The 19,088-nt window shown below is 52.1% G+C and overlaps 1 protein-coding gene across 1 annotated transcript in view; it reads right to left on the bottom strand.

Annotated features, from left to right (window-relative positions):
- Positions 1-19,088, bottom strand: part of RNF145 (ring finger protein 145) — a 124,610-nt gene that overhangs the window by 31,746 nt on the left and 73,776 nt on the right. The window contains 3 exon segments of the mRNA XM_075344288.1: positions 8,153-8,300; positions 8,381-8,563; positions 8,657-8,797. Coding sequence (XP_075200403.1) covers positions 8,153-8,300; positions 8,381-8,563; positions 8,657-8,797 — 472 coding nt within the window.

Here is a 19,088-nt window from a genome sequence, read left to right as displayed (position 1 = left end):
GGATACACCCTGCAGGTGCCATGACGGAGCGGGCGCACTTTACTGCCCAAACACACGGACATGGAAGCAGTATGTGATTGGTTGTGAAACGAGTCACCATCTTATTAGAGATGAGCGAAATGGGCAAAGCTCGAATTTGCCTGTTTGTGCGGTTTTAATCTTTGTGGTAGATCCGGAAGGATCAACCGAGATTTCACCACGATGTGACGGGGACGGGTGAAGATGCGGGCTCAAAGTCTGAGCCTACATCAACGCTAGTAACACGATATATGACGTACTGGTTATTTTTGGGTATTATATGACGCACTTTTCCAGGGAGGAAAATGGGGTGTGCGTCTTAAAATCCGGTTGTAGCTTACAGGGGGTGGTGGAGTGAAGTCATAGAAGGCAGGGGCGATGGTGGAGTAGGGTAGTGCTGTCGGCAGTGCGGGCTTCAAAGAAATGGCGCCCAGAGCCGGCAAGTGTGCAGATTGAGCTCTCGACTCACTGACAGCAGAGAGCTCATCTGTGCACGCGCCGCTTTCGGCCCATGGATCACCCAGCAGCGCACTTAAGGAAAATGGCGCATGTGCAGATGAGATCTTAGCTCCTCATTGAGCAGATAGCTCAATCTGCGCATGCGGTGACTCCAGGTGCCATTTCTTTGAAGCCCGCACCGCCGACATGTTCTGGATGCTCCGGCATCACAGCACCTGTAGCATCGCCCTTCTCCACCAGCGCCGCTGCCTCCTGTGACCCCCGCTCCACCATTGCTGGCCCCCCTCCTCCCGGTAAGATACAACCAGATAAGACGGACCCCATTTTTCAGCCCCTTTTTTTTTGTTAAACCTTTTTTCTCTCTTTAAATTTGGAGTGTAACTTATAATACAATAAATGTACGTCATATTCCTTAAAGGGGTTAAACGATAACACTTTGTACCGGTTGAGGTGTTAGTGTGGAGTGTTAGAGATCCCAATCCACCCCAGAAATGTGGAGAAAAATTGTGTGTCTGTTGGCAGCCACCACTAGGGAGCGCTCCGGAGTATCCTGCATGTTCTATAAGCAAACCCTGCATGCAGTCATCGCCCTCTAGTGGTGACTGCAAACAAATACAAATTTGTCATTTAAAAGGGCATGTCCAGTGAGAAGTTATTACCTTCAATGTTTGAGTTCCCCAGTGGCTTCAATTATACTCTGCACACAAGTCGAGCCCATCCGAGCGTCCAACTGCTAGTTCCAAGTACTGAGCACCTGAGCATGGTAGTGCCCGCTCATCACTAGTTACCAGTACTGATCACCTGAGCATGGTAGTGCCCGCTCATCACTAGTTACGAGTACTGATCACCTGAGCATGGTAGTGCTCGCTCATCACTAGTTACGAGTACTGAGCACCCGAGCATGGTAGTGCCCGCTCATCACTAGTTACGAGTACTGAGCACCCGAGCATGGTAGTGCCCGCTCATCACTAGTTACGAGTACTGAGCACCCGAGCATGGTAGTGCCCGCTCATCACTAGTTACTAGTACTAAGCACCCGAGCATGGTAGTGCCCGCTCATCACTAGTTACGAGTACCGAGCATCCAAGCATGGTAGTGCCCGCTCATCACTAGTTACGAGTACTGAGCACCCGAGCATGGTAGTGCCCGCTCATCACTAGTTACGAGTACTGAGCCCCCGAGCATGGTAGTGCCCGCTCATCACTAGTTACGAGTACTGAGCACCCGAGCATGGTAGTGCCCGCTCATCACTAGTTACGAGTACTGATCACCTGAGCATGGTAGTGCACGCTCATCACTAGTTACAAGTACCGAGCACCAGAGCATGGTAGTGCCCGCTCATCACTAGTTACAAGTACCGAGCACCAGAGCATGGTAGTGCCCGCTCATCACTAGTTACGAGTACTGAGCACCAGAGCATGGTAGTGCCCGCTCATCACTAGTTAACAGTACCGAGCACCCGAGCATGGTAGTGCCCGCTCATCACTAGTTACGAGTACTGAGCACCCGAGCATGGTAGTGCCCGCTTATCACTGGTTACGAGTACCGAGCACCTGAGCATGGTAGTGCTCGCTCATCACTAGTTACGAGTACCAAGTACCCGAGCATGGTAGTGCCCGCTCATCACTAGTTACGAGTACTGAGCACCCGAGCATGGTAGTGCCCGCTCATCACTAGTTACGAGTACCGAGCACCCGAGCATGGTAGTGCCCGCTCATCACTAGTTACAAGTACTGAGCACCTGAGCATGGTAGTGCCCGCTCACCACTAGTTACGAGTACCGAGCACCCGAGCATGGTAGTGCCCGCTCATCACTAGTTACAAGTACTGAGCACCTGAGCATGCTAGTGCCCGCTCACCACTAGTGATAATTAAGCATTGTGGGTTTGACCATTGGGATGGGCACTAATGGGCAAGGTGGTAAACCTTTGTCCTAATTACAAAGGATACCCAACCACTGTGGGCGCAGAGCACTTGGCAGTAGCGCTTGAACATGTGCTTTGCCACTTCATAATAAGGAGGGGGGTGGGATTAGCACAAAAAGAGAGGTGCACCGCCTAAGCGCAGCGATGCGAGACACATAGATCCGGAGAGCACGCACCAGATCTAGAGTATGCAGCGCTTTCTCAAAGCGATGAACAGGGGCCGGACAGAAGGAAGGCAAGGAAATATCCTGGTTAAGGTGGAAGGGAGAGACCACCTTAGGAAGAAAGTCCGGGGTCGGACGGAGAACTACCTTGTCTTGGTGAAAAACCAAAAAAGGTGACTCCGAGGAGAGCGCAGCCAAATCAGAGACTCTCCTGAGGGAAGTTATGGCAACTAGAAAGGCCACCTTTTGAGAAAGACGATACAAAGAAACCTCCCTAAGAGGCTCAAAGGGGGGTTTCTGCAATACCGTGAGGACCAAGTTAAGGTCCCAGGGATCCAAGGGCCGCCGATAAGGCGGAATGATGTGAGACGCACCTTGCATGAAGGTGCGGATCTGAGCCAGCCGGGCGAGACGCCGCTGGAACAGCACTGATAGAGCTGAGACTTGTCCCTTGAGAGAGTTGAGGGACAGTCCTAGCTGCAGACCGGCCTGTAAAAAAGACAGAAGGGTCGGCAACGAGAATGGCCAAGGAGAATGGCCGGAAGAGCGACACCAGGACAGGAAAATTTTCCAAGTCCTGTGATAGATCTTAGCGGAGGAAGACTTACGGGCCCGAGTCATAGTGGAAATGACTTCAGGAGGAATACCAGAAGCCGTCAAAATCCAGGACTCAAGAGCCACGCCGTCAATTTGAGTGCCGCAGAATTCGGGCGGAGAAACGGACCTTGCGAGAGCAGGTCTGGACGGTCCGGAAGATGCCACGGCATCTCCACGGACAGTTGGAGCAGGTCCAGATACCAAGCTCGCCTGGGCCAGTCCGGAGCAATGAGGATGACTCGACGGCCCTCCATTCTGATCTTGCGCAGGACTCTGGGCAAGAGAGCTAGAGGGGGAAACACTTAGGACAGACGAAACTGGGACCAGTCTTGAACCAGAGCGTCCGCGGCGAAGGCCTGAGGATCGTGGGAGCGAGCCACGTAAACCGGAACCTTGTTGTTGTGACGGGATGCCATTAGGTCCACGTCCGGAGAGCCCCACTTGCGGCAGATTGACTGAAACACTGCCGGGTGCAGGGACCACTCGCCACCGTCCACGGATTGACGGCTGAGATAATCTGCCTCCCAGTTTTCTACGCCAGGGATGTGGACTGCGGATATGGTGCCCTTGGAGTCCTCCGTCCATTGAAGAATGCGTTGGACCTCCAACATTGCCAGGCGGCTGCGTGTCCCGCCTTGGTGATTTATGTAGGCAACCGCTGTTGCGTTGTCTGACTGGACTCGAATGTGCCTGCCCGCCAACAGGTGGTGAAAGGCTAGGAGAGCTAGAAGCACAGCTCTGGTTTCCAGCACATTGATTGAAAGGGTTGACTCGGACGGAGTCCAAGTGCCCTGCGCTCTGTGGTGGAGATATACTGCTCCCCAGCCGGATAGGCTGGCATCCGTGGTGAGAATCACCCAGGACGGAGCCAGGAAGGAGCGCCCTTGGGACAGGGAGAGGGGTCGAAGCCACCACTGAAGAGAGGTCCTGGTCCGTGGCGACAGAGCCACTAACCTCTGTAAGGAGGAAGGCCGCTTGTCCCAACAGCGGAGAATGTCCAGCTGCAGAGGACACAGATGGAACTGGGCAAAGGGAACCGCCTCCATGGAAGCCACCATTTGACCCAGCACCTGCATCAGACGCCTGAGGGAATAACGGCGGGGCCTCAGGAGAGAGCGCACCGCTAGCCGGAGAGACTGCTGTTTGATTAAGGGCAATTTCACAAGTGCCGGCAAAGTCTCGAACTGCATCCCTAGGTACGTGAGACTCTGGGTCGGAGTCAGAGTGGATTTGGGAAGATTGACAATCCACCCGAATTGGGCTAGGGTGGCGAGAGTGAGCGAAACACTCCGCTGACAGTCTGCGCTGGATGAAGCCTTGACTAGAAGGTCGTCCAGGTAAGGAATCACTGCTAACCCCTGGAGGTGCAGGACCGCAATCACTGCCGCCATGACCTTGGTGAATACCCGAGGGGCCGTGGCTAACCCGAAGGGGAGAGCCACGAATTGGAAATGATCCTCTCCTATCGCAAAACGTAACTAACGCTGATGTGACACTGCGATTGGCACATGTAGATAGGCATCTCTGATGTCGATGGACGCCAGGAACTCCCCTTGGGTCATAGAGGCAATGACTGATCGCAGAGACTCCATGCGAAAATGCCACACCCGGACAAGCTTGTTGAGAAGCTTGAGATCCAGGATGGGCCGGAAGGTACAGTCCTTTTTTGGAACTAGGAAGAGATTTGAGTAAAAACCTCTGAACCGTTCCTGAGCGGGAACTGGGACAATCACTCAGTTTGCCTGTAAGGATGCCACGGCCTGCGAGAAGGCGGCGGCCTTGGAGCAGGGGGGAGTTGACAGAAAAAAATCTGTTTGGAGGGCTGGAAGAGAATTCTATCCTGTAGCCGTGAGATATGATGTCTCTCACCCACTGATCGGAGACTTGCTTTAACCAAGCGTCGCCAAAGTGGGAGAGCCTGCCACCGACTAAGGACGTGGCTGGAGCGGGCCGAGAGTCATGAGGAAGCTGCCTTAGTGGCAGAACCTCCTGCGGTCTTCTGCGGACGCGCTTTTGGGCGCCAGTTGGATTTCTGATCCTTGGCTGAGTTAGCGGACGAGGCGGAAGGCTTAGAGGATGACCAGTTGGAGGAACGAAAGGAACGAAACCTCGATTGATTCCTACCCTGGGCGGGTTTCCTGGTCTTGGTTTGTGGCATGGAAGTACTCTTCCCGCCAGTAGCTTCTTTAATGATTTCATCCAGCTGTTCACCAAACAGCCGTGAACCAGCAAAAGGGAGCCCAGCAAGAAACTCCTTGGAAGAAGAATCTACCTTCCACTCTCGAAGCCACAAAATCCTGCGGATAACAAGAGAATTAGCTGAAGCCACCGCAGTGCGGTGAGCAGCCTCTAGCATGGCAGACATGGCATAGGATGAAAAAGCTGAAGCCTGAGCAGTTAAGGTAACCATCTCAGGCATAGATTCCTTGGTGAGGGAATGCATCTCCTCTAGAGAAGCAGAGATGGCTTTGAGAGCCCACACTGCTGCAAAAGTCGGGAAAAACGCGGCCCCCGCAGCTTCATACACAGATTTGGCCAGAAGGTCAATCTGACGGTCAGTGGAATCCTTAAGTGAGGTGCCATCAGCCACTGATACAACGGTCCGGGCTGAGAGCCTAGACACCGGAGGGTCTACCTTTGGGGAGTGAGCCCACTCCTTGACCACCTTAGGTGGAAATGGAAACCGGTCATCAGAACCACGCTTTGGAAAGCGTTTGTCAGGGCAGGCCCTGGGCTTGGTCACAGCGGTCTGAAAACTGGAGTGGTTAAAGAACACTCTTCACTCTCTTAGGCGAGGTAAACTGATGTTTTTCTGCCAAAGAGAGTTGCTCCTCTGATACTGGCGGATTGAGATCCAGCACAGAATTAATAGAAGCAATCAAATCACTAAGATCTGAGTCACCCTCAGAGAAATCGATGGGATACATAGCCTCCGAGCCCCCAGTGAGGGCATCCTCCTCATCTTGAGAGTCAGCTCTTGAGACAGAGCCGTGGGATGGGGAGGGGGGAGGAAACCCTGCGCCTTCTCTTAGAAGGACGGGGTCTGGGATCAGATGATGAATCCTCTGTGAGCTCCGATGGACGGAGGTCAGAGGATAGGAGTCCTCTGTCAAGAGTATTAGAGGCACCCTGTGAGGGGGGCTGATGCATATTCATCAAAGTCCTGGACAAATGCCCCATGGACTCAGCAAATGACTGGGATATGGACCTAGAAAAGGACTCTACCCAGGCCGGGGGGTTCAATCACAGGTGCAGCAGCAGCCTGAGAGACCACTGGGGGTGAGACTCCAGGCTGTGGCACCGCCAAGTTAGAGCAGACATCACAATGTGGATAGGTGCTCGGCTCAGACAGCAGGAGCTTACATGCAGTGCACGCAGAATAAAGCTTTGGAGCCTTGCTCCTTGTGTGAGACATGCTGCTGGAGTGGGGGCTTTGCAGAGAATGAACCCCAGGGAGAATATACAGAGGTCCACAACCGGAGACCGGCTGTGGCTTACCAGATCGCTGAGCGTGGTGTTGTGTGCCCTCCAGATCCCGAAGCCCGGTCCCCCAGAGCGCAGCACCTCAGCAGAGATGCAGAATGCAGGATGTCCCAGAGAAGAGTGAACTCTGCCTGAGAAGAGGGCGTTCCTATAAAAGAGCGGGAACTGGAGGGCTATAGAGACCTGCAGGGCAGGAGGGACGCCCCAGCAGTGGGGAGTGTCCCTCCCCTGTGTAGAACGGCCGCCGGGAGGAGCCGAACCTATCCCTCTGCATGAGTGACATGCGAGGGCAGGAAAATGAAACTAGGCCTCCGGCGAAGCCGGGGCCTAAATTTAAGCGGCGAGGCCGACAAGCAGGCACCATCGGCGCGGTTCTCAGGCAAAAGCTAGAGAACCCGCCGGAAAAGTTAAAACAATCACATACAGCATACTCTCCCCTTACAATAAAGAACTGGGACCCCCCAACATAAACGTCTCAGGTACTTAGCTGCTGAGACGCAGGGCCATGTCCCTGGGGATGAGTGCTCCGGTCCAACAGAATCCTCAAGGGGCTGTGGATGGAGACCGGACTCCTGCCAGGCATGGAGACCGTGCTGGCTCCCACTTCAAGCCAGAGCCCAGGAGGGATGGTGAAGGAGCGCGGCATGTAAGGCTTCAGCCTTGGAAATGAACCTTAACAACACCGCCGACACAGTGGGGTGAGAAGGGACATGCCGGGAGTCCAGACATGGACCCGCTTTTCTTCAAACTCTTTCCAAAAGTCAAACAAAATCAGATGAGAATGCATGTGTGGATGTATGACCTCCTGACACAAAGCAGTAAACTGGCTAGGACTGGCTACCAGGGGGTGTATAAGCTCAGAGGGAGGAGCTACACTTTTAAGTGTAGTACTTTGTGTGTCCTCCGGAGGCAGAAGCTAAACACCCATGGCCTGGGTCTCCCAAAGGAACGATAAAGAAAGTTGCTTTTATCCAGTGGGGCTTGTATACAGACGCTGGGGGGCTTGTATACAGACGCTGGGGGGCTTGTATACAGACGCTGGGGGGCTTGTATACAGACGCTGGGGGGCTTGTATACAGACGCTGGGGGGCTTGTATACAGACGCTGGGGGGGCTTGTATACAGACGCTGGGGGGCTTGTATACAGACGCTGGGGGGCTTGTATACAGACGCTGGGGGGCTTGTATACAGACGCTGGGGGGGCTTGTATACAGACGCTGGGGGGCTTGTATACAGACGCTGGGGGGCTTGTATACAGACGCTGGGGGGCTTGTATACAGACGCTGAGGGGCTTGTATACAGACGCTGGGGGGCTTGTATACAGACGCTGAGGAGCTTGTATACAGACGCTGGGGGGCTTGTATACAGACGCTGGGGGGCTTGTATACAGACGCTGAGGAGCTTGTATACAGACGCTGAGGAGCTTGTATACAGACGCTGGGGGGTGCAGGAGAGATTTTTGTATACAGACGCTGGGGGGTGCAGGAGAGATTTTAGGCACGTTTACCTGCAGAGATGTGAGGATACTGCTGGAGATGATAATCAGGAGCCAGAAATCCATGTGGAAGAACTGACAGATCATGTAGGCCATGTAAGACGGGAAAATCAGGAGGAACAAGCAGAGGCTGACGGCTCGGAAATGCTTCCATAGACTCCTGTAGGGGAAGATGGGGGACATATATGTAACTGTGGGTGTGGGACTCAGCGGACACTAAGGGATATGACCTTCACCCACTTGTCTCGAGAAGCCCCCAGAGCCAGGACGATGGGGTCTGCGATCTCCAGCATGGACTGCAGGATGGAGGCCACCACTATGAAGAGGATGATGCTGAGGAGGAAGGCGCGATGGACCACTTGTAACTCGATGAGTCCCGTCTGCACAGCGAGGATCAGCAGGGTCACCCCCTCCGTCATCCCCCTGGAGGAAAGAGATACCCTAATAATCACAGGCCCATAATACGCCCCCTACTCGAGGCACCGGACGGAGGGACGGACGGCGACGTGCACCCACCTGTTCATCGCAGGGTCGTTCATGAAAGCCCGATAGCCCTGCAGATAAAACTTGCAGAGGGTCAGCACTCCGAGAGCCACGAACGAGACGGTGAAAACCAAGCCGAGGAGCGAGTATGGCGTACTACAACACTCAGCAATGCTGCAAAACAAAACAGAATACAAAGTTAATAAAAAAAAAAGCTCCAACTTGAAGGTTTATAGATCTGCAACTTTCCAATCTCTCAGTATTTTTAAGATCTTTGCCGTTTGCAAACGGAAGGTGAAAACCTGCAGACACGGACGGTCATCAGCATTTTGATTTGTGTCTCCATGTCGGATTTTTAGCATCAATGATTGTCATGTAAGAAACAAATTGTAAAAATTCTCCAATCCATTGCAATGTTAATTGTGGAGCGTGGCCGTGAATTTCACAGAATCAAAGACTTCTATGTAAAAAAGAAAAGAAGAGGAGAGCAGGGGGAGGGCCGAAGAAAGAAAGAAGGGAGTGGGCCGAAGAAAGAAAGAAGGGGGAGGGCCGAAGAAAGAAAGAAGGGAGAGGGCCGAAGAAAGAAAGAAAGAAAGAAAGAAAGAGAAAGAAAGAAAGAAAGAAAGAAAGAAAGGGGGAGGGCCGAAGAAAGAAGGAAAGAAGGGGGAGGGCCGAAGAAAGAAGGAAAGAAGGGGGAGGGACGAAGAAAGAAGGAAAGAAGGGGGAGGGCCGAAGAAAGAAGGAAAGAAGGGGGAGGGCCGAAAAAAGGAAAGAAGGGGGAGGGCCGAAAAAAAGAAAGAAGGGGGAGGGCCGAAAAAAAGAAAGAAGGGGGAGGGCCGAAAAAAAGAAAGAAGGGGGAGGGCCGAAAAAAAGAAAGAAGGGGGAGGGCCGAAAAAAAGAAAGAAGGGGGAGGGCCGAAAGAAAGAAGGGGGAGGGCCGAAAGAAAGAAGGGGGAGGGCCGAAAGAAAGAAAGAAGGGGGAGGGCCGAAGAAAGAAAGAAGGGGGAGGGCCGAAGAAAGAAAGAAGGGGGAGGGCCGAAGAAAGAAAGAAGGGGGAGGGCCGAAGAAAGAAAGAAGGGGGAGGGCCGAAGAAAGAAAGAAGGGGGAGGGCCGAAGAAAGAAAGAAGGGGGAGGGCCGAAGAAAGAAAGAAGGGGGAGGACCGAAAAAAGAAAGAAGGGGAAAGAGAGAGGAGGAGGAAAACAGAGAAAAAAAAAAGAAGAAAGGTCTGCGAGATTTACTTGATAAAGTGTCCGCAAAAACAAAAACTAACAAAAAAAACAAACAAAAAACAAAACACAATAACAAATGGACATGTCAACAAGCCTCATATAGTCTATAAGATATGTCTTCTTCTAGTGAAATCCATGGCTATATACGTAGAAAATGGATGTCTGAGGTCTTAAATTAGAAGGGAAAAAAAATAAAGGAAAAAAACACCGTCAGCTGCCTAAAAGCTGTGCAAAATAAAAAGTAAATAATGTACTGCAATTTAAAAGGAAGCATAAAAAAGTGGGATAAAGAAAAAGTGCGTGTAACAAGCGTTACAAATTTTCCTACAGGCTTCGTTTTGATACCAGCAAACATCTGAGGATACGCGGGGGGGGGGAGGGGAGGGGGGTTGGGTGTCGGACACCACTGGTCCTGGACAGTAAGGGTACGTCAAAAGTATCTTAGTAGTTGACAACCCCTTTAACCCCTTCACGACCTTGGACAGATCTATCTGTCATGGAGAGTGTGAGGTTAAGCCCCACCCCCTGCCGCCGGCAGGTTGCGGCTATCGGCGCACATATCAGCTGTTTTTCACAGCTGACATGTGTGCCTGCATGTTCCGAGTGGAATCGCATTCCAGCCGGAACATTTAACCCCTTACATATCACTGCCAAAGTCTGGCAGTGAGATGTATATGCGCGCGGCCATGATTTTTACTTACCACCGCCCCCACCGGAAGTCACGTGCACGATCATGTGACTTTCGGTGGTTGCCATTGGAGCACAGGGTCATGTGATGACGCCTGTAGCTATCATGACTCACTTCCTCTCAATGCCGGAATACAGCCGGCATTGAAAGTAAAGCACCGTATCTGCAGTTCTCAGATCTGTAGCTGAGATCTGCAGATAGTGCAGAGCGATCGGATTGCTGATCGCTATAGCCCCCTAGGGGGACTAGTAAAATTAAAAAAAAAAAAAGAAAGTAAAAAAAAAGTTTAAAAAAATAAAAACAAAAAAAAACCTAAAAGTTCAAATCACCCCCCTTTCACCCCATTGAAAATTAAAGGGTTAAAAAAATATACACATATTTGGCATCGCTGCATTCAGAAATGCCCGATCAAAATATAAAATCAATTAATTTGATCAGTAAACGGCGTAGTGGCAAAAAAATTCCAAACGCCAAAATTACATTTTTTTGGTCGCCGCAAGTTTTGCGCAAAATTCAATAATAAGCGATCAAAACATAGCATCTGCGCAAAAATGGTACCGATAAAAACGTCAGGTCGAGACGCAAAAAATAAGCTGTCACTGAGCCATAGATCCCAAAAAATGAGAACGTTACGGGTTTTGGAAAATGGTGCGCCACTTTTTTGGACAAGCTTGTGAATTTTTTTAACCCCTTAAATACAAGTAAACCTATACATGTTTGGGGTCTACAAACTCGCACTTACCTGAGGCATCACACTGACATCAGTTTTACCATATAGTGAACACAGTGAATAAAATATCCCAAAAACTATTGTACGATCACACTTTTTTGCAATTTTTCCACACTTGGAATTTTTTTTGCCGTTTTCCAGTACACTATATGGTAAAACTTATGTTTTCATTTAACCCCTTCAGCCCCCGGGCACTTTCCGTTTTTGCGTTTTTGATTTTTGCTCCCCTTCTTCCGAGAGGCGTAACTTTTTTATTTTTCCATCAATCTTGCCATATGAGGGCTTGTTTTTTGTGGGACGAGTTGTACTTTTAAATGAAACCATAAGTTTTACCATATAGTGTACTGGAAAACGGCAAAAAAATTCCAAGTGCGGAAAAATTGCAAAAAAAGTGGGATTGTACAATAGTTTTTGGGATATTTTATTCACCGTGTTCACTATATGGTAAAATTGATGTGTGGGTATGATGCCTCAGGTCGGTGCGAGTTTATAGACACCAAACATGTATAGGTTTACTTGTATCTAAGGGGTTAAAAAAAATTCACAAGCTTGTCCGAAAAGAAGGGAATTTTGTTTACTTACCGTAAATTCCTTTTCTTCTAGCTCCAATTGGGAGACCCAGACAATTGGGTGTATAGCTTATGCCTCCGGAGGCCACACAAAGTATTACACTAAAAGTGTAAAGCCCCTCCCCTTCAGCCTATACACCCCCCGTACTGCTACGGGCTCATCAGTTTTGGTGCAAAAGCCCGAAGGAGGAAAAAATTATAAACTGGTTTAAAGTAAATTCAATCCGAAGGAATATCGGAGAACTGAAACCATTTAACATGAACAACATGTGTTATACAAAAACAGGGGCGGGTGCTGGGTCTCCCAATTGGAGCTAGAAGAAAAGGAATTTACGGTAAGTAAACAAAATTCCCTTCTTTGTCGCTCCTTATTGGGAGACCCAGACAATTGGGACGTCCAAAAGCAGTCCCTGGGTGGGTAAATAATACCTCATAATAGAGCCGTAACGGCTCCGTCCTACAGGTGGGCAACTGCCGCCTGAAGGACTCGCCTACCTAGGCTGGCATCTGCCGAAGCATAGGTATGCACCTGATAGTGCTTCGTGAAAGTGTGCAGGCTCGACCAGGTAGCTGCCTGACACACCTGCTGAGCCGTAGCCTGGTGTCGCAAGGCCCAGGACGCTCCCACGGCCCTGGTAGAATGGGCCTTCAGTCCTGAGGGAACCGGAAGCCCCGAGGAACGGTAAGCTTCGAGAATTGGTTCCTTGATCCACCGAGCCAGGGTTGACTTGGAAGCTTGTGTCCCTTTACGCTGGCCAGCGACAAGGACAAAGAGTGCATCCGAGCGGCGTAGGGGCGCCGTTCGAGAAATGTAGATCTTGGCGGACGTAGGTTTCCTAGCCTGTCTCATAGTGGCAATGACCTCTTGAGATAATCCTGAAGACGCTAGGATCCAGGACTCAATGGCCACACAGTCAGGTTGAGGGCCGCAGAATTCAGATGGAAAAACGGCCCTTGAGACAGCAAATCTGGTCGGTCTGGCAGTGCCCACGGTTGGCCGACCGTGAGATGCCACAGATCCGGGTACCACGACCTCCTCGGCCAGTCTGGAGCGACGAGGATGACGCGGCGGCAGTCGGCCCTGATCTTGCGTAACACTCTGGGCAACAGTACCAGAGGAGGAAACACATAAGGAAGCCGAAACTGCGACCAATCCTGAACTAAGGCGTCTGCCGCCAGAGCTCTGTGATCTTGAGATCGAGCCATGAATGTTGGGACCTTGTTGTTGTGCCGTGACGCCATTAGGTCGACGTCCGGCATCCCCCAGCGGCAACAGATCTCCTGAAACACGTCCGGGTGAAGGGACCATTCCCCTGCGTCCATGCCCTGGTGACTGAGAAAGTCTGCTTCCCAGTTTTCTACGCCCGGGATGTGAACTGCGGATATGGTGGATGCTGTGGCTTCCACCCACAGCAGAATCCGCCGGACTTCCTGGAAGGCTTGCCGACTGCGTGTCCCACCTTGGTGGTTGATGTAAGCCACCGCTGTGGAGTTGTCCGACTGAATTCGGATCTGCTTGCCTTCCAGCCACTGCTGGAACGCTTTTAGGGCAAGATACACTGCCCTGATCTCCAGAACATTGATCTGAAGTGAGGACTCTTGCCGAGTCCACGTACCCTGAGCCCTGTGGTGGAGAAAAACTGCTCCCCACCCTGACAGACTCGCGTCCGTCGTGACCACCGCCCAGGATGGGGGTAGGAAGGATTTCCCCTTCGATAATGAAGTGGGAAGAAGCCACCACCGAAGGGAAGCTTTGGTTGCCTGAGATAGGGAAACGTTCCCGTCTAGGGACGTCGGCATCCTGTCCCATTGAAGTGGACGCAGGTGAAACTGCGCGAAAGGGACTGCTTCCATTGCTGCCACCATCTTCCCCAGGAAGTGCATGAGGCGCCTCAAGGGGTGTGACCGACCTTGAAGGAGAGATTGCACCCCTGTCTGTAGTGAACGCTGTTTGTCCAGCGGAAGCTTCACTATCGCTGGAAGAGTATGAAACTCCATGCCAAGATATGTCAGCGATTGGACCGGTGTCAGATTTGACTTTGGAAAATTGATGATCCACCCGAAACTCTGGAGAATCTCCAGAGTAACGTTGAGGCTGTGTTGGCATGCCTCTTGAGAGGGTGCCTTGACCAGCAGATCGTCTAAGTAAGGTATCACTGAGTGACTCTGAGAGTGGAGGACCGCAACTACTGTAGCCATGACCTTGGTGAAAACCCTTGGGGCTGTCGCCAGGCCGAACGGCAGTGCCGCGAACTGAAGGTGTTAGTCTCCTATGGCGAAGCGCAAGAAGCGCTGATGCTCTGGAGCAATTGGTACGTGGAGATAAGCATCCTTGATATCGATCGATGCTAGGAAATCTCCTTGGGACATTGAGGCGATGACGGAGCGGAGGGATTCCATCCGGAACCGCCTGGTCCTTACGTGTTTGTTGAGCAGTTTTAGGTCCAAAACAGGACGGAAGGACCCGTCCTTCTTTGGAACCACAAACAGGTTGGAGTAGAAACCGTGGCCCTGTTGCTGAAGAGGAACCGGGACCACCACTCCTTCTGCCTTCAGAATGCCCACCACCTGCAGAAGAGCCTCGGCTCGCTCGGGAGGCGGAGATGTTCTGAAGAATCGAGTCGGAGGACGAGAGCTGAACTCTATCCTGTAACCGTGAGACAAAATGTCTCTCACCCAACGGTCTTTTACTTGTGGCAGCCAGGTGTCGCAAAAGCGGGAGAGCCTGCCACCAACCGAGGATGCGGTGTGAGGAGGCCGTAAGTCATGAGGAAGCCGCCTTAGTAGCGGCACCTCCGGCGGTCTTTTTAGGGCGTGATTTAGACCGCCATGCGTCGGCGTTCCTCTGATCCTTCTGAGGCCTTTTGGACGAGGAGAATTGGGACCTGCCCGCACCCCGAAAGGACCGAAACCTCGACTGTCCCCTCCTCTGTTGGGGTGTTTTTGGTTTGGCCTGGGGTAAGGATGTTTCCTTTCCCTTGGATTGTTTGATGATTTCATCCAATCTCTCACCAAACAAACGGTCGCCAGAAAATGGCAATCCAGTTAAGCACTTTTTGGAAGCCGAATCTGCCTTCCATTCCCGCAGCCACAAGGCCCTGCGTATTGCCACCGAATTGTCGGCTGCAACCGCCGTACGGCTCGCAGAGTCCAGGACAGCATTAATAGCGTAGGACGCAAATGCCGACGTTTGAGAGGTTCTAGACGCCACCTGCGGCGCAGACGTACGTGTGAGTGCGTCAATTTGCGCCTGACCAGCTGAGATAGCTTGGAGTGCCCATACGGCTGCGAATGCTGGAGCAAAAGACGCGCCGATAGCTTCATAGATGGATTTCAACCAGAGCTCCATCTGTCTGTCAGTGGCATCCTTGAGTGAAGCTCCATCTTCCACTGCAACTATGGATCTAGCCGCAAGTCTGGAGATTGGAGGATCCACCTTGGGACACTGAGTCCAGCCCTTGACCACGTCAGGGGGGAAAGGGTAACGTGTATCCTTAAGGCGCTTGGAAAAACGCTTATCTGGACAAGCTCGGTGTTTCTGGACTGCCTCTCTGAAGTCAGAGTGGTCCAGAAACATACTCTTTGTACGCTTGGGAAACCTGAAACGGAATTTCTCCTGCTGAGAAGCTGACTCCTCCACTGGAGGAGCTGAGGGAGAAATATCCAACATTTCATTGATGGACGCAATAAGATCATTCACTATGGCGTCCCCATCAGGAGTATCAAGGTTGAGAGCGGCTTCAGGATCAGAATCCTGATCAGCTACCTCCGCTTCATCATACAGAGAGTCCTCTCGCTGAGACCCTGAACATTGTGATGATGTCGAGGGGATATCATAGCGAGCTCGCTTAAACGGTCTGGGGCTGCGGTCCGTGTCAGAGACCTCACCCTGGGATCCATGAGACACCCCGGGAGGACATTGCTGTTCCAACTGAGGGGGACCAGGGGGCAATGATTCCACAGTGCCCCTGGCTTGAGATGCCGGCCTGGACTGCAAGGCTTCTAATATCTTAGCCATAGTCTCAGAAAGTCTTTCAGTAAAAACTGCAAACTCCGTCCCTGTCACCTGGACAGTGTTAACAGGTGGTTCTCCCTGGGCCGCCCTTAGCAGAGGCTCCGGCTGAGAAAGTGCCACAGGGGCCGAGCATTGCACACAATGAGGGTCAGTGGAACCTGCCAGCAGTATAGCCGTACATGCTGCACAGGCAGCATAGTAAGTCTGTGCTTTGGCACCCTTGCTATTTGTGGACGACATGCTGTTGTCTCCTCTGAGCAATACAGGAGGGTATATAGACAAAAATCAACAGTGCACCATACAGTGTAAAGTATAGTCTATAATCATATAATCTATAAGTACACTTCTGCACTAGTGGGGCCAGCACCACAGGTGCTGCTTACCGCCTTCGCAAAGCGGTTGTGTGGGCACCAGAAATCCTGCCTGGGTCTCCTTGAGCTTGTCTCTCCTCTCCAGCGTTAGCAGAGCTGAGAGGAATGGCTGCCGGCGTCCTGAGGAGAGGAGGGAGCCGTGGGCGTGACCCAGAAAAGTGCGGGAACTGGTGCCCCACTGTGCAGAGTGAGGGGGGTGGAGTATGCAAAGCATGCTCCAGCCCTCAGTGCTGCCGTCCTGTACAGCGTCCCGCCCTTCCCCTGACTGGCAGGGCTGGGGGCGGGAAGAAAACGAGACTAGGCCGCAGAAGCCGGGGACTATAGTTATAAGCGCGGCCGCCGTATAAGCGCGGTCGGCGCGGAAGTCCCCGGCGCACTAACAGTCCCAGCCGCGTCGCAGTGATAACCATGGCAGCGGCGGTCAGCGCGGCAGTCCCCCTACACGAACACACTCAGCGACGCTGAAGTGTGTAATGGCACAAACGCAGTCAGCGCTGCTGTCCCCGGTGCACTAGCACACCCAGCAATGCTGGAGTGTTGCTGTGCGCGGTCCCCACGGGGACACAGAGTACCTCAAAGTAGCAGGGCCATGTCCCTGAACGATACTCGGCTCCTATCCAGCATGGTCCTCAGGAGCTGTGGATGGAGCACGGTCTCCTGTGCCTGGAGACCGAAAAGATCCCACTTCACCCAGAGCCCTAATTGAGGGATGGGGAAGGAAAGCAGCATGTGGGCTCCAGCCTCCGTACCCGCAATGGATACCTCAACCTTAACAACACCGCGGACAAGAGTGGGGTGAGAAGGGAGCATGCTGGGGGCCCTGTTATGGGCCCTCTTTTCTTCCATCCGACATAGTCAGCAGCTGCTGCTGACTAAGCTGTGGAGCTATGCGTGCATGTCTGACCTCCTTCGCACAAAGCATAAAAACTGATGAGCCCGTAGCAGTACGGGGGGTGTATAGGCTGAAGGGGAGGGGCTTTACACTTTTAGTGTAATACTTTGTGTGGCCTCCGGAGGCATAGCTATACACCCAATTGTCTGGGTCTCCCAATAAAGAGCGACAAAGAAACGTGGCGCACGTTTTGCGCCATTTTCCAAAACCCGTAGCATTCTCATTTTTCAGGATCTGAGGCTCAGTGATGGCTTATTTTTTGCGTCTTGACCTGACGTTCTTAACGGTACCATTTTTGCGCAGATGCTAAGTTTTGATCGCCTGTTATTGCATTTTGCGCAAAATTTGCGGCGACCAAAAAGAAGGGAATTTTGTTACTTACCGTAAATTCCTTTTCTTCTAGCTCCTATTGGGAGACCCAGACGATTGTATAGCACTGCCTCTGGAGGCCACACAAAGCATTACACTAAAAAGTGTAAGGCCCCTCCCCTTCTGGCTATACACCCCCAGTGGGATCACTGGCTCACCAGTTTTAGTGCAAAAGCAAGAAGGAGGAAAGCCAAGAACTGGTTTAAACAAATTCACTCCGAAGTAACGTCGGAGAACTGAAAACCGTTCAACATGAACAACATGTGTACCCGAAAAACAACCAAAAATCCCGAAGGACAACAGGGCGGGTGCTGGGTCTCCCAATAGGAGCTAGAAGAAAAGGAATTTACGGTAAGTAACAAAATTCCCTTCTTCTTCGGCGCTCCATTGGGAGACCCAGACGATTGGGACGTCCAAAAGCTGTCCCTGGGTGGGTAAAGAATACCTCATGTTAGAGCTGCGAAGACAGCCCTCCCCTACGGGGAGGCAACTGCCGCCTGCAGGACTCTTCTACCTAGGCTGGCGTCCGCCGAAGCATAGGTATGCACCTGATAATGTTTGGTGAAAGTGTGCAGACTCGACCAGGTAGCTGCCTGGCACACCTGTTGAGCCGTAGCCTGGTGTCGCAATGCCCAGGACGCACCCACGGCTCTGGTAGAATGGGCCTTCAGCCCTGATGGAACCGGAAGCCCAGCAGAACGGTAGGCTTCAAGAATTGGTTCTCTGATCCATCGAGCCAGGGTGGCTTTGGAAGCCTGCGACCCTTTGCGCTTACCAGCGACAAGGACAAAGAGTGCATCCGAGCGGCGCATGGGTGCCGTGCGGGAAATGTAGATTCTGAGTGCTCTCACCAGATCTAACAAATGCAAATCCTTTTCATACCGATGAACTGGGTACGGATAAAAGGAAGGCAAGGAGATATCCTGATTAAGATGAAAAGAGGATACCACCTTAGGGAGAAACTCCTGAATGGGACGCAGCACTACCTTGTCCTGGTGGAACACCAGGAAGGGAGCTTTGGATGACAGCGCTGCTAGCTCAGACACTCTCCGAAGAGACGTGATCGCTACCAGAAAGGCCACTTTCTGTGATAGTCGTGAAAGGGAAACATCCTTCAGAGGTTCGAAGGGCGGCTTTTGGAGAGCAACTAGTACTCTGTTTAGATCCCATGGATCTAATGGCCGCCTGTACGGAGGGACGATATGACAAACGCCCTGCAGGAACGTACGCACTTTAGACAGTCGTGCTAGACGCTTCTGAAAAAACACGGATAGTGCTGAGACTTGTCCCTTAAGGGAGCCGTCCCTGACTGTACTCATGCTCCGAATCCAGCAGGTTCTCTGGGTCTGTGGATGGAGCCCGGCCTCAGGGCTTGGGGGCCGGCAAGATCCCACTTCCACAGAGCCCTCCAGGGGATGTGGAAGGAAAACAGCATGTGGGCTCCAGCCTCTGTACCAGCAATAGGTACCTCAACCTTACAAGCACCACCGCGGGTGAGAAGGGAGCATGCTGGGGGCCCTATATGGGCCCTCTTTTCTTCCATCCGATATAGTCAGCAGCTACTGCTGACTACAAACAGTGGAGCTATGCGTGGATGTCTGA

Source organism: Anomaloglossus baeobatrachus, chromosome 4 (assembly GCF_048569485.1).
Source record: "Anomaloglossus baeobatrachus isolate aAnoBae1 chromosome 4, aAnoBae1.hap1, whole genome shotgun sequence".
Taxonomy (NCBI): Eukaryota; Metazoa; Chordata; class Amphibia; order Anura; family Aromobatidae; genus Anomaloglossus; species Anomaloglossus baeobatrachus.
The sequence above is the reverse complement of the archived record's forward strand: the minus strand, read 5'-3'. Positions and strand labels throughout refer to the sequence as shown.